Here is a 16194-nt window from a genome sequence, read left to right as displayed (position 1 = left end):
TTTAAACCACACAGCAGCTCTCCATGCTGTGTGTGCGTGTGTATTATTATCCGCATTATTCTGAAGAGTAAATCCGAGTTTCCATTTGGTTCATCCCTCACAGCATTTCTACCAAATGAAGAGTCACAGAGTAGACAGGGGAAGATGACAAAGCCATCTGGTCACATTTCCACAGCCAGTCCCCAAGGCAGAGTTTTCCGGGACGACATCACCTCCCACAACTGGAATGGTTCCAGAAGCACAAGGTCCTGCACTGGTTACAAGATGATGAGGGTCCATGGGGTGGCCGCCTGTGAGCAAATGTCAACATTCAAAGACAATGTTGCTGATGGTGCAATTTCCTGCTTTGAATACCTCACATTCCTGCATGTTCACCCGGAGGGCTGAACTAAAGATTCATCCAGGACCATACACTGATTACCATGTGGTGGAGGATGTGTGAAGATGGAAAGGGCAATTAAGCACTCTGCTGACCGCTGATTATTATTTTATAGTGATAACAGTTTTCACACAGGAAAAGCTCTAAGCATGGCATTTTGAGAAAATTCCATGCCAAAATATAATCGCTCCACATCTCTATCCTAAGTGACTTAAATTCCATAGGAAGGAAGCATAGTTGCCTTCTGTCTGCCAGCTGCAACTTTTTAAATGAAAATAAAATGAAATATATACAGTTATCCCTTGCTATCCGTGGGGGATTGGTTCCAGGATCCCCACAGATACCAAAATCCACAGATGTCCAAGTCACTGATATAAAATGGTATAGTATTTGTATATAACCTACACACGTCTTCCCAAATACTTTAAATAATCTCTAGATTACTTACAATACCGAATACAATGTGCTTAGTTTTTATGCTGTGTTTTAAAAAATGTTTTAATGTATTGTTATTTTTTTCCCAAATATTTTCAATTAGCTGTTGGTTGAATCTGTGAATGCAGAACCTGCACAAATAGAGAACTGACTCTGTGTGTGTGTTGTATGTGTATATATATGTATATGTGTGTATGTGTATACATAGATACATATATAGTTAACATTTAACAAATAAGGTGAATCATATTAAAACAGCAAACACATAGGATTCAATCAGTTATTTGTTCTAAGCCTTACTATGCCTCTTAGTAACTCTGTGCAGCCAGGCAAGATTAATCTGTTTCTCATCTGTAAAATGGTGAAACTAATTCTCATTTCTTAGGGTTGTAGGGTGAGTTAATACACACACACACCACACACACCACACACACACACACATCACTTGATACAGAATCCAGTTAAATGCTAAAGCATGCAGTTAAATGTTCCACTAACATCAGTTTCCTCCCACACTTTCCTACCAATTAACCCCATCTTCTTGGCAGGCAGTGCAAGAATACTTTGCTGAAACCAAATTTGACCACCTTGCCTGGAACTGGCTTTTTGTGCAGTGACCACCCACACTCTCTTTTGCACTCCACTCCCGTGACCCTTGACCCAGTCTGCTCACTTCACAGCATGATGAGCCAATCTCACAATGAAGAGGGACATTTCCTACCTTTGAGAAAAAAAAAAATGGGCAGAGAACCAGCAGACTTGTGGTGCCTTCCATTTCCCATCTGTAAATTTCTCAAAATCCTTTCCAGTAAGCAATCTCTTAGGGTTCATAATGTGATTAATAGTATTAAGTGTCTCAGTTGTCTTGAGCATTTCAGATGCAAATCTTTCTTAATAATGTACAGTCATTGTATTATGGACGGGAGACAGTTTGATCAGGCTCCTTTCTCTTCTCATGCATGCTAGAATCTGAGCGGGCTTACACGAATCCATCAGTCAATCAACAAGTAAAAGTTTTGCTTCATTTCAGCAATGAATTAATAGGGTTGCTGTGGATTAAATCCTAGTGTCCCCTCTGGAATCCAGAGACCTCAAATCAGCAGGGCTAGATAGAATTCACATCAGAGTGGCGCTTCCTGGGAGCCCTATACACAATGATTATCAATTTTATATTTGTCTGAAATGCCACTGCTGCAAAGTTGAATCTTAAAAGTGTAAATATAAGTGACTACGATTTTCTCTCTGCAACACTTGTTTCAGTATCACTTACCCTATTGGTGTTGTCATTTTCTTGAAACGTGATTTCCAAACTGTCCAGTCCTGACAGCTGTGCCTCTCCTCTCCACTCCCTGCCCATTGACAACAAACTCTGCAGGATCTCACAATCACCTAGAACCACATGCCCTTGTCTGGGCATCCACTATTTTCCTTCCACTCACTGTCAGCTGCATTAAAACGGGCCAAGCCAGTGTTCAGTCACCCTCTTTATCTGCCTCACCATTCCTTCCTCTGCCTATTCATGCTGCTGCAGAGCTCTGGACCAGCTTCCTGTAATCTCCTGGAGGGGGAAATTTCTCCCTTTAGCTTGGCCTCCCAAGCCTGGTTGTTTTGGGTAACTGATTTCCTCCTCTCTCCTCACTAGGGTTCATATAGCTTCTTTGTTAGCCTGCTAACCTTTCTCCACTAGTGAGGAATTTCTTCTAAGCCCTAGGATTTCAGTGTGCTCCTATGCTTCCTGCTGTTGGAGTGCAGAATTTCCTGAGCCAGGGATGTATACGGTTGAGGCACTGCTGGGCTCTATCCTGACTGTACCTCATAGGGATCATCCTACTCTTTGTACAGTACATCACATTTGTATCCCAGGGCATTGAGTTCTGTCCCTACTTTGACATATCATTTCCTTAATTCCCCAAAGCTGAGAAAAGTAGAAAATCTTCCATTCTCCAAGTACTCTTAACCCCTACTCTCTCCGTTTTGATTTGGGAGTGGTCCTTCTCCTTCAATTCCTCATCTGAAGGATTTAGTTTAATACAAGATAAATAACTAGAAAAGCAAAATGTTGTAATGAGGTGTAGTCTTCCCACTGAGATCTCTTCTGAGTGCCCTATCAAAAATATTAAATAATTCAAAAATAAAAGGATTAGCAGAAATACTCGTTAGGGTAAGTTCTCTGATCCTTTTTGTTTTTGATGGAGGAGTGTAAGTAGACACTGTTAACAATTTAAAGGATGAATGTGTATATGAGAGATCTCCTGAACAGTAACTAGAAAATGACCACAGACATAAGTTAATTTTAAATCTGAGAAGGGCTGGTCTGATGGTAGTGGGTTATCAGAATTTATTAACATTAGTGTCACTAAAGTTGGTATAAAACCCCCGATTGCTAAATTTGACTGGCTAGAAAAAATAAAGAAATCTGAGAAGGTAATATTTACCAGCGAAGACCCAAAGTAAAATACTTAATTTCTCACATGGTCAGATAACAGGAAACCCGACCCCTTTAATCCCTGCCTTACTACCTTCAGTTTTCCGACCTCCTCACTATATACCCTGATATAGCCCAGAATGCCAAGGAGTTTACTAGAATTTCAACGAATTCTCAGTTTTCCAGCTTTATTTCTGGAGCACAGACTCAGACGCACCTCTTTTGATGACCTTCATTGCAGTTGCAAAGCAGCTATCCTTCTTCCAAAGGTAGAGCTAGCTGAATTCCAGGCGTTCTAAAAGGTTCTCTGTTGAATATGGCATAGCCACAAGGTTGAAGCATACTGTGGTTGGTCATGACCAAGGCCAAGGACCGAAGACTGGGCCTTCACTCCAATTCCTGCCCAGTCCCTGGCAGTACATTAAGTTAGACTTGCTCTTCCCTAATACATTGCTCATTTAGGAGTTCCCACAACCAAGTGACACTGAGTTGAACATATTAGCCTTCAGACACATTTTTTTTCAGGCTACGAGACTGCCCCCAGGATGCATGCTCATCTCAGCACCCATACTCTGGGAGCTCCTGAACCACAAGCCTTCAGTGTGGCAGCCCCGACGTTCCTCTCTTTCTATTCTCTTGAAAAATTTATTAGGAGGACTCCACTGTTCTTCCCTGTTTCTGGGCCTTGGTTAAGGATATTATCTTCATCAAAACAGGTTTCCTTAACTTTGAATCTAAGAGAACAGGAGCTGGAAATCTGCTTGTAGACATCTGGACAATTGCCACATGAATTATTCACTCCTTTACAGTAAACTAAAAGCTCTGATTATTTATAGTTTCTACAGATTCCAACTCAGTGAACTGCCTACTGTGTTCTAAACCATGAACTCCTTGTGAACTTCAGGTCTTGTTGACTTCTATATCCGATGCTTACTGCCCCCGGTGCAGAACAGTGTTTGGCAAATACTAGTTAGATGAATCTGATGCCCAGAGGTCTCCTGCCCCTTCTAGGTAGTGGTGGTCTCCTCCAAATCTCTGTTGGAGTTTCCCAACTAATCTGGATTCCGCCACTCATTGCTCACAGCTGTTCTAGGCCACGCCATTACCCTCAAAGGATGTTCTCCTGATGGGTCCTACACCTGAGCTATTCTTTGCAGGTGAGGTCAGGTGTGCTGTACTCTGACAAATAGGTATATTCTAAGCGTTCCATGAACAGAAGCTCTTGGCTCATCAAGAAGGTGATGATAGCTTTTCCAGGCATAGCCTTCTCATTACCCCCTTCTTAACGTTAAGTGGGCTGTGTGGAGTGGACTGTGTTATGTGAACAGATGAAGCCGACCCTGCATCAAGGTTTGCAGCAACCAGCTTGCTTCCCTTCTCACCACACTTTCTCTCCCCAGAATCCATGCTGTCTGGGGCCACTTCCAGCACAGCTTCCACTTCCTGTAGGCTAGAAAGAAAAATGATCTCGCTTGCCTTCAGGTTATATGTTTATCAGAAGACCTTCAGCAAAAGAGGAATGGAAAATGCCCTAGGTAAACTGAAGTTGGACTTCCAAATGAAAACTGTGTTACAGTTGTATTTGGACAGCTACTTAGTTTGAGGAGGAGCTGCCTATAGACAAATGATGTTCAGGTGTGCTGAGATTAAACTGAAACAGATTCTGCATCATTTGTTGGTTTGGGGTCAGAGACCAAATTAGGGACTGTATTTTATAATATTGAATATCTGGTCACTTAATGTTAGTTTGGATTGGTGTGTAGTTTCACAGGCCTCTGGGAAGTATTGTCCTTTTCAGTCTCACAAGCACATTAGTAATACTGCCAACTGTACCATCATTTAAAAATAAAAAAGGTACAGTGCTTGACTCTAAGAATTTAACATCAAACAGAAGAGAACAGAACAATTTTAAAATAAGGCATTGTGTTTATTTATGACATTAGGAATGGAAAAAAAGAAAACAAAACAGAACAAAAATGAACAAACAAATATTAGTCATCTGGTAACTAAAAAATCCAGGCTTTTGTGTTGTTGAGCATCGTAAGTTTCTAAATAATACCATCCTACTTGCCCAATGGCTGCCACACTCTTGTCAACGACAATATTTATTTCCATTTAAAAAGTAAATATTTCCTAACAAAGGGCATAGGATTGAATGATATAGCTTTGTCTCCACCTGCAGGAATAAAGAGAATGAATTCTTATTCATTATTTGAAAATATGTAAGACCTCTAAGATCATCATTAAAAATATGAGGTGAAATCAATACTCGAGCTTTACTAATACATTCTTCTATAATGAAGTAATTGGATCAAAACAGGGTCAGTTTAAAAAAGACATAATTAATGTGAACCACTATACTCATTTTTTTTAACTTTTTGCTGAACTGTGATAGAAGTATACAAAAGTTCAGTCATCAATATACAGCTTGATGAATGATCACACAATAAACATACTTGTCTAATCATCATGCAGATCAAGGAACAGGACATTCACAGTACCCTGGAAGCTCCCTCAAGAGTCACACTTACTTTTCAAATCAGGATTCAAAGTCCTTGTTTTTAACCTATCCATCAGTCACATCCCATGGGAAACAGGCATCTTATGGGCATGTGAGCCACAGACTGCAGACATCCGGTTCCCCGCCGAGCACCGTGGTCTAGGTGCTGCCCCTAAGAAGCCCATCGCTAGGCCTCTGTTGTGATGGGGGGAGGCAGCCCCCAACTTCCTGTGGCTCCTGTCTTCTACTGTGGCTCCAAACACAATCAGCTTGTGCTCATGTTCAAGGACAGGTGTAGCCCTCATTTTCATTTCATCCTCAGTCTGGATGAAAATGAGGAGAGATTGAGGTTATCTCCTCATCAAAACACATTTCTTGTGCACTTCTTGAAGATCCACGACACACAGTATTTAGGGAGGACTCCTGTCTGACCTGGACAAGAGTAGGGCCACCCACAGGTTACTACAATACAAGCAGCATGTCCAACATTCTACACCTCCACCCAGGAAGAAATTAAACTCTTTTGCTTATTACCCAAACTACAACTTCTAACTAAAATAGATCTGCATCTGCTTTAGGTTATCTTAAGCTTCCTGCTGTCCAGTGTCTTGAAGTGATTATTTCATAGTTTTTTCAGATTTTTGGTTGTTTCAGACATAAGGGTACTTCTAGTCTCTGTTACTCCATATTGGCTGGAAGCAGAAATCTGAAGAGTTATGCTCTGATGGCCCTCTGGCCTCTTGAAAAGAGCAAGGTTTCTAGAAATACAAAGCATCTGATGATTCCTAGGATTTTCTGTACAATGGGTAAAGTTTTTCCCTTTACCCAATATGTGTAGTTGCTTGTTCTGTGACCACCAAGTCTGTAGATATTTTCAGATTTAGATTTAAAATCAATGAACGATATCATCTCCTACTGATTCAGCTGGGAGAGAACAAGTTCACATTGTAAGTTAACAACCCAAGGGAAAGGGTATGAGAAGAGAGGACATTAGAAAGAACATTATAAAACAGCCAAATATAACAGGTTTAATTTTCTTCCCATAAAGTATTAATTAAAATCATTTGTTAGATTATTTCTAATATTTGTTAAAATTATTTGAAAAATATATTTGGATGTTTGTCATTCAAAGAGTTAAGCCAGCCTCCATGGGGGGACTTGGGACTGGTGACCCTGCCAGGTGCTTTTGGTAAAAGGGAGGTAACAATGTGTCTAGTGCATACATATTGTGGGCACACTTCAGCTATTCAAACCCAGACAGAGGAAATGGGGGAATTGGGGTGGGAGAGGGATGGGGCTTAGAAAATGAATAAAAAGAGAAAATGGCCCAAAACTCTTTGCTGTGGCTCTTCATGCAATGAAAGCCTGCATTGTGTCAAGCTGTGAGTCAAAATAAGAAGGTTATTCAGCTATCACAGCCTGCATCTAAAATATGAAATAGTTCTATTCCAGCCATTTAGTTTCTCATACTAAAAAAAGAAAAAGAAAAAAAAAAATAAAAAAAGCCCTCTTCATTTGCTCCTACTTTTTTCTGCAGCCCACAGTCATTTCATATTTTCAAGGGAAAAACAAATGTTAACTTTTAAAAACCTCTCTTCTCTAACCTGTCAACTGATTTTGCACGTTCCAGTGAATTGGGATGAATGCTTGGACCTAATTTGATGTTTGCCAAAAAAGAGTCCTCCAGCCCATGTATTATGTGAGTAGCAGCTCTCACCTCCCCTTCTCTTCTCTAAAACGGCTCCCCTCTGCATCCTTGTCCCCACCCCCAGGCCCTTCACCTCCATTTATTTTCCTTGGATAAGAGTCTCACAGTGAATAGGAAACATCTTTAAGAAGGGGAGAGGAGTTGTGAAAGAGATTTAGAGGCCAAATGGGGCCCTTGGAGAAAAAAGAATTCAGAACCCTTGATATAACTCAATGGCATTCACTGTTGCAGAGAGTAATGAACTTTTTACTTAGTTAGCAACAGTTCACCCAACGTCCTAGACTAATTTGAGGCCATTTTCCAAGAAGAAAAGAAAGCTATGCGGTTCACAGCCACACATCTGTGCACAGTGCCGAGAGCCACCGCCATTCCTCGTGCAGATTTTTGTGCAAGGAAAAGACTAGCTCTTATCTTTGTTTCTCTGCCTGGTTCCTTGTGTGGCATTTTTTCATATGCATAAACACAACGGGAAATTAAATGGCTCATAATCCATTCTGAAGGGTAAATTTTGCCTGAAAAATTATGTGCTATAACTTGAAAATAATATTCTATGTCCAGATGTCCTCAGACCTCCCTAAATAATAGAGTGTATATAAAACATCCAAGCATTTATCCTAAAGCCGAGTCTTCTATTCAGTTGGCTGAAAGTGTAATACACTGAGAACCCATGAGGTTTCTTGTCTCATTTATTCCATATTAATATGGATGTTGGGCCAAAAATAGTATTTTTTACTTCTGGTATTAATACATTAATAAATTACTTCACCCCAGACATTGCCTTTAAATAGAAGAGACATTTCTTTCAGGGAAGGGCCAGCTGCCGGGGCATGCATGCCTGCGGGTAACATTTAGACTACTGGTGGTCTTGCCTTCCTTGGTGCCAGCCATCATGTTGCTCTGTATATTCAACAGCAAAGTTCTGAACATTTAAATTTAGTTTGGTCAGATATCAGGAGTTGGGATATTCTGATCCTATCAAACATCTTCTTTTCTCTTTTTGAAAGCAAGCTTGTTGGCGTGACAGCTGTACTTGAGAAAAGCAGGCAAAAAAGTAGATTTTGGTTTCTAGTTTGAACTCAATGCATTTGTAAGTCAAAAACTCAAAAGTCTCTTTTCAGTCAACTTCCTGACACATGTTCTTGGAATGTCACTGTGGACTTTGACTGGAGCAGATCGCAATCATTTTCTTTAGGTCCTCCATGGGTTAAAATCCTATTCATTCTTCATCCATCAGCAAGTTGCTTCCAATTTAAGAAATACTGTGACTTGCCTAGAGTAGGTACCTAATAAATGTTTTCATTTTATTTAATTTAGGACAATATCTCTGTGGACTATTTGGTAGCCAGATTCTTGAGCATTCTTGTAATGTTTGTTCATGATAGCTCAATTCTCAGAGGTGCAATTGAGGTGAATGATTCTGAAGTGATCTCTGGCCCTGGGTCCCCTTCCTGTGATGTCAGAGACACAGCTTTCTGAGGTGACTTTAGGACAGAACCCTGGAGAGGTCTTTGTTCAATGAAGCCACACTAAGAATCTGAAAGGATCTATTCAAGGGTTCCTGAATGGCTCCTCATGGTTCCAGCTGAGATTTATGCCTCTGATTTCAGCAGGACCCTGGGTGCCATTTGGTCTTTCTCATCTCCATGATGTTGAACCTGAGAAGTCACATAGCCTGGCTGGCACTTTTCCAGACCACTTCCTCTGATGAGAAAAGAAAAACAAGGCTTTGTGACACAGAAGAATGTATGCTGCCTGTCCTGGATCCGCAGCCTAGGCAAAACAGTAACCAGGTTCTGCAAAGCCCAATAGGATGATGTGGCGATAACACCTCTGCTTATAGGAATGATCAATTTAAGGGACACCCATGACTGATGCCAGCATCTTTTGTTCTTGTCTCTGGATTAGCTCTATCACAGGTCAAACAGACTCAGAATAGAATTAGTAATCGGCATCATTGCTAATACTTACTGAAAGCACTTACCATATACTCTGCACTGTTCTAAGCTCTTTACATTGATTTATTTTATTCTTACGACTCTATAAAGCAGATACTAATGTTATTTCTACTTTACTGGTGAAAAAATGGGAGCATAAAGGTTTTAAATAGATTGCTCAAGGTCACATAGTGTGACAGTTTACAGTAGCACGCAAATTTTTTGACACTCCTCTCTTCAAAAAGTGGAATATAATTTTCCTTCTCCCTTGATTTGAACCAGACTTAGAGATTCAATTCTAATCAAAAGAATATGGTGGAAGTAGGGCACGTGCTTCTTAGGCTAGGATGTAAGACATTACCCCTTCTACCTGGTTTTCTCATGGATTTCTCACTTTCAAGGAAGCCAGGCATCATCTGGTGAAGACTCTCAGGCAGCCTGTGTGGAGGCCCACAAGTGGAGGACTAAAACCAGACCAAAGTGTCAGCCATGTGGATGAGCCACCCTGGCAGTGGTTCCCCTCCTGACCCAGTCAAGCCTTCAGATGACAACAACCAAGATAGCCCCTGAGGCAAAACTGCCCAACTATGCCACTTCTGAATCTCTGACCTAGAGAAACTGTGAAATAATATTGTTTTAAATAACTAAGTTTGAATAATTTGTTCTGTATTCATAGATAACTAATACAGCTTCTGAGTGGCAAAGTCAAGGGGGGTCTGAAGGCAGAGTCTACACTTTACTGCTATACCCTCTCCTGATACTAAGGAGATTAGCTCAGATTCTGGCAATAAATGTTCAGTAAATGTTTTATCTAAGCTGCAGGAAATTCTGATGTGTTTTTAGACACTTAGAAATCAACAATGCACATGAGCTAGGTAGTCACTTCTTTCATTGGTTGTTATGAATTAATGCTGGTCAAGGCCTTTTGCTCTATGCTGCCTTTTCTAGGCTCTAGGTAGACACTACCTTTCTATTAGCACATTATTTCAGAGAAGGCTGTTACAATTATAATTAGTCAGATTATAGCATCCTTTAGGGTCCTTCCTGTCCTGAGAATACACCATAGTCACCTTACCCAAATTGGATATGTATTAAATCTATCAACCTCAAGTATTAACCATTTTTGATAAACTATTGCTTTTAGGCTGGGAGGAAAATATAAGCAACTCATCTCTTAGGCAGGATAACTTCTGCACATAGTTATTTCCCATAATGTTTTGATTTAGGACTGCTTAACTCTCAGAAGATTGACTCTTTGCTGCCACCTTGCTGATACCATGAATGTTAACGCCCATGGCACTGGGCTTTGCACAGAGTGGATATTCAGTAAATGGTAGTTCTTGTTTCTCTCCCACATATGCAGTTAGGAACACATTAGTCTTCCCAGAAATTGTTAGACTACTGTCAATAAGTAACCGTTATTTGACATAACCCCATTGGCTACAGCAAACATACATTCCCTACTACCCTTTTTTCAGCATCAAGAAAACTGAAATATGTACTCAGAGAGTTAGAAGACACATGATGAGTAATTTCCTAGTCATTTAGAGCCAGACCAGATGGCCTTAAAGATACTCCAACCAAGAAGAGCTGGCTAACCTGACTTTGGGATTCCAACACTGATGATCCCTCACCAGGACAGATGCCAGTCTCTCTGCTGACCCTCCTGTGTGTTGTTCACATGGCAGCCTTATTTCTGTTCTTAAAATGCAAAGCAAAGTTCAAGTTTTCTACCAGGTAATACAAACCTGGCCAGTTTCTGTCCCTGGCCTACCTCATCTTCCAAAACTTCTCACATTTTTCAACCTCATAACATTGAACTTTATGTAGTTTCCCAAGTAGCTATCCTCTCCAGCTCCACACCCCCATCTTCTAACCTAGTTAACTTTTATTCTTACAGGAATCAGGTTATTGGTCAACTCACCTGAGGTATCGCCCTCCCACACCACCTGACCTCTGCCCTCATTCCTTGCTCTTCACTGCTGGAGTGGACCCCACCCTCTGTGCTCCAGGATACTCTGAAAATAGCCCCCCACAATGAGTATGCTGTGTTGACACTATCTGTTTGAATGCTTCTCTCCCCTACTACATTATAAGCCCCTGCCAACAGTGGCAGGGTCATATTTAACTTTGCCTTCTCAGTGTCTGGCAAAAAGAAGGTGCTTAATAAATTAGATAATGTATGCAAAGTACTTAGCCTAACACTTGACGTAGCAAGTGTTGTTGTTAATTTGGTGATGGAACCAATTGTTACTTCTCACCTATCCACAAGCCAAAAAGCTGTTTTGGTTTCTTCCTGGTAACAACTAGAGAGAGAAAAGCTGAATGAACAAAAAAAGAAAGAAATAGAAAAGACACGTAGAAATCAAGAATCTAAAGACACTAAAAATAAGTAATTAAATAAAAAAAATTAAATGAGACTGATGAGAAAACTAAACAAAAGCAAGGGGAATTTGACAAACTTTCCTAGCAGCTACATAGTCCCCACTACGAAAGCAGCTTCGACAGAAGTGGTAAATTCCCTATAACCTGAGTCACTATAGACCAGACCAGACAAACTGCTTGAAAGAATACAACAGTAGACACCAGGGTACTGGCTGAATTAGTTGGCTTTTTTCATCTTCAATTTCTCTGATTCATTCATAAAATATTTATAACAGGGCCGCAAAACATTTGTTACATCTTTTCCCATTTGTTCTCCTTCATTTTCCAAAGGAAAAGTGTACAGTATTAATATTTACTTAGCTAACATTACCAGGCAAGGGGACTGTGCAAAATCAGAAGGGCTAATATCTAACAACAACAATGGAGAAGACAGAGACGGCCATTTTACTGGAAACTTTTTTGACACAACCTGATTCTTCTGATTAGGTCTATATTGGAGATAAAAAATTTAGGGCAGATTGCTTCTGGGTGTTTGTTGATTTATTCTTTGGATAAAATTGGTCAGAATAAACTTCCTTAAAATAACAACCACACATAACACACAAGTTGTACTTTCTCTTGCTCCCCTTCTGCCTACTCCTCCTCCCTCCTCTGCCTCTCCTTTTTCGTCTCAGAGTTCCTAGAAACAAAGCTAAACACTGGAAGGAAAGCGCTGACACTACTGTGTCTAGAATTGGTGGATTCTTGGTCTCACTGACTTCAAGAATGAAGCCGCGGACCCTCGCAGTGAGAGTTACAGTTCTTAAAGATGGTGTGTCCTGAGTTTGTTCCTTCAGACGTTCAGATGTGTCTGGAGCTTCTTCCTTCTGGTGGGTTCGTGGTCTCGCTATTAGGAGTGAAGCTGCAGACCTTGGTGATGAGTTTTACAGCTCTTAAAGGCAGCGCATCTGGAGTTGTTTGTTCTTCCCGGTGGGTTCGTGGTCTCGCTGGCTTTAGGAGTGAAGCTGCAGACCTTTGTGGTGAGTGTTACAGCTCATAACAGCAGCGTGGACCCAAAGAGTAAGCAGCAGCAAGATTTATCGCAAAGAGCGAAACAACAAAGCTTCCACAGTGTGGAAGGGGACCCCAGCGGGTTGCCACTGCTGGCTCGGGCAGCCTGCGTTTATTCCCTTATCGGGTCCCACCCACATCCTGCTGATTGGCCTATTTTACAGAGAGCTGACTGCTCTGTTTCGTCAGAGTGCTGATTGGTGCGTTTACAATCCTTGAGCTAGACACACAGTCACAGAGTGCTAGTTAACTAGATACAGAGTTAGCCAGATAGAGTACCAATTGGTACATTTACAAACCTTGAGCTAGACACAGGGTGCTGATTGGTGCATTTACAATCCTTGAGCTAGACACAGAGTCACAGAGTGCTAGTCCTCCAAGTCTCCACTAGGTTAGCTACAGGGTACCAATTGGTGTATTCACAAACCTTGAGCTAGACTCAGAGTGCTGATTGGTGTATTTACAAACCCTGAGCTAGACACAGAGTGCTGACTGGTGCATTTACAAACCCTGAGCTAGACACAGAGTCACAGAGTGCTAGTCCTCCAAGTCTCCACTACGCTAGTTAGACACAGAGTACCAACTGGTGTATTCACAAACCCTGAGCTAGACAGAGTGCTGACTGGTGTACAGACAATCCTCTGGCTATATATAAAAGTTCTCCAAGTCCCCATCCAGTTCAGGAGCCCAGCTGGCTTCATCCAGTGGATCCTGCACCGGGGCTGCAGGCGGAGCTGCCCGCCAGTCCTGAGCCACGCCTGCACTCCTCAGCCCTTGGACTGTGGATGGGAACGGGCACCACGGAGCAGGAGGCGGCGCCCCTCCACCCCTCCGGGAGGCTCAGGCCGCGGGGGAGCCCACCGCAGGGGGAGCTCAGACATGGCGGGCTGCAGGTCCCAAGCCTTACCCTGTGGGGAAGCAGCTAAACCTGGCGAGAATTTGAGTGCAGCGCCAGCGGGCTAGCACTGCTGGGGGACCAGGTGCAACCTCTGCAGCTGCTGGCCTGGGTGCTAAGTCCCTCATTGCCCTGGGCTGGCTGCTCCCAGTGTAGGGCCCGCGCAGCCCGCACCCACTGGAACTTGCACTGGCCAGCGAGTGCAGTGCGCAGCCCAGGTTCCCGCCCACGCCTCTCCCTCCACACCTCCCGGCAAGCAGAGAGGGAGGAGGCTCCGGCCTCAGCCAGCCCAGAGAGGGGCTCCCACGGTGCCGTGGCAGGCTGAAGGGCTCCTCAAGTGCCGTCAGAGTGGACACCGAGGCTGGAGGCTGAGGAGGCGCTGAGAGTGAGGGCTGCTGGCACATTGTCACCTCTCACTATTCTTTTGTAGTTGTTTTCTTTAGCTTTTAAAATGTAGTTATGTTTTTCCAGCTCTTTGTTGATCAGAATTTTGCCTTAAAAAAAATCTTTCAACCGGGTGCTGCGGCTCACACCTGTAATCCCAGTACTTTGGGAGGCCAAGGAGGGCAGATCACCTGAGGTAGGGAGTTCCAGACCAGCCTGACCAACATGGAGAAACCCCATCTGTACTAAAAATATGAAATTAGCCAGGCATGGTGGCGCATGCCTGTAATCCCAGCTACTCAGGAGGCTGAGGCAGGAGAATCACTTGAACCTGGGAGGCAGAGGTTGCGTGAGCGGAGATCCCGCCATTGCACTCCAGCCTAGGCAACAAGAGAAAAACTCCGTCTCAAAAAAAAAAAAAAAAAAAAAAGATATTTCAGATGTATCTCTGGAAGATTATTTTAGGATATTTCCAGCTTTTACTGTAGCTGAATTCCGGATGCTTTAATTTGTTTTAGTATTGTATTAACATGTAAAACTACATGAAAAAGAACTACGTTATTAGGGCTTTGTGAGTCACTCAAGCAAGGTCATAGGATGTGAGGGGTCAATGGGAGCAGGGAGCCTCCTGTACAACCCCCCTCAGTTTTAGTGATGAGGAAACCAAAACCCAGGATGAATAGTAAGGTCAAAGGCTACTGAAAGTCAAAGTCAGGACTGGATCCCAGATGTCCTCATTCTTCATCTAGAACTTTTCCCATTATACCAAGTGGGTAGAGTGTTTGCAGAAAACTGAGCTGTTGTATACTTTTTCTTTTTCTCAAATTTAATCCTAGAAACATAACTATAATGAAAATAAGAACAGCTAACATCCAGTGAATGTTGATTTTGTGCCCTCCACTGTTCTACAGTTTTTACCTGTCTTAACTTATTTGAGTCACAACGTCATTACCCTCACCTGACCAATGAGGAAACCGAGACAAAATAGGTTATGTTTCCCAGAGTAACTTACCTCAGGTAACAGATGACAGACAAAATGGGACCTCTGGGCCAGGCCTGGCTCCAGAGCAGACACACCCACCCATGATGCCTGACAGCCTCCTAGCAAAAGCGGAACTTCCTCCAAGGCTGGGAGAGTAATGAGCAATGGAAATGCCCATTCCCCTGCCTGAGTGTTGATATTTCATTGTCATTTTTGTAGCTTTGCATTTTTATAGCCTATTTAGTGCAACTATTAATAATAAATTTGCAATCTCTCAGAATTTTCTGAATATAATCACAGTGATTTTGCAACGGTGTGAAAATATAAACTTTGAAATTTTTTTCTGGCCAGCAGTGGCTCACAACTGTAATCCCAGCACTTTGGGAGGCTGAGGCAGGTGGATCATGAGGTCGGAATTTTGAGACCTGCTGGGCCAATATGGCGAAACCCTGTCTCTACTAAAAATAACAAAAATTACCTTGGCGTGGTGGTGTGTACTTGTAGTCCCAGCTACTCGGGAGGCTGAGGCAGAAGAATTGCTTGAACCTGGGAGGTGGAGGTTGCAGTGAGCCAAGTTGGCACCACTGCACTCCAGCCTGGGTGACAGAGCAAAACTCTGTCTTAAAAGAAAAAACAAAAACAACAACAACAAAAAAGACATTTTTTTCCATCTTTGTGAACTACCTAGATGTAAAAATATTTAAAATTCTGCTCCAAACTACTGATAAAAGTAAATTATAAACAAAAAGACTTACAAAAGAACCAGCATAAAAGTCTATAGAAGTGAAAAGAAATTTTTAAATATCCACCACCACCAAAGAGTTTTTGAGCATCAGTTGTACCAAATACTAAATATAGTTCTCAAATTTGTTTTCTAAAACAACATTTAGTAAGTATCTTATACTCTTCTGTAAACACCAGAAACAACTGGCCTAACAATTTGGGGGAAAAAATGATTTTTCACTGGCAAAAATAAGCCTTCAAAATGTATATTACCTTCATAAAGTTTTAAAATCATATGCGGTTTGGGAAATAATAATGTGGAAGACTTTGAAAGTCAAGACTAAGGTTTCCTTTGGCAGCTATGAACTTGGGGCTTATTGATGAGCATCCTATA

General features: G+C 41.9%; 1 protein-coding gene across 1 annotated transcript in view; it reads right to left on the bottom strand.

Moving 5' to 3' along the window:
• Positions 1-8976: 8976 nt before the first annotated feature.
• Positions 8977-16194, bottom strand: part of COG6 (component of oligomeric golgi complex 6) — a 132132-nt gene continuing 124914 nt past the window's right edge. The window contains exon 19 of the mRNA XM_007960205.3: positions 8977-9148. Within this exon, the coding sequence (XP_007958396.3) occupies positions 9037-9148 (112 nt within the window). The 3' untranslated portion in view covers positions 8977-9036. The remainder of the gene's footprint in view (positions 9149-16194) is intronic.

Source organism: Chlorocebus sabaeus, chromosome 3 (genome assembly GCF_047675955.1).
Source record: "Chlorocebus sabaeus isolate Y175 chromosome 3, mChlSab1.0.hap1, whole genome shotgun sequence".
NCBI lineage: Eukaryota > Metazoa > Chordata > Mammalia > Primates > Cercopithecidae > Chlorocebus > Chlorocebus sabaeus.
The sequence above is the reverse complement of the archived record's forward strand: the minus strand, read 5'-3'. Positions and strand labels throughout refer to the sequence as shown.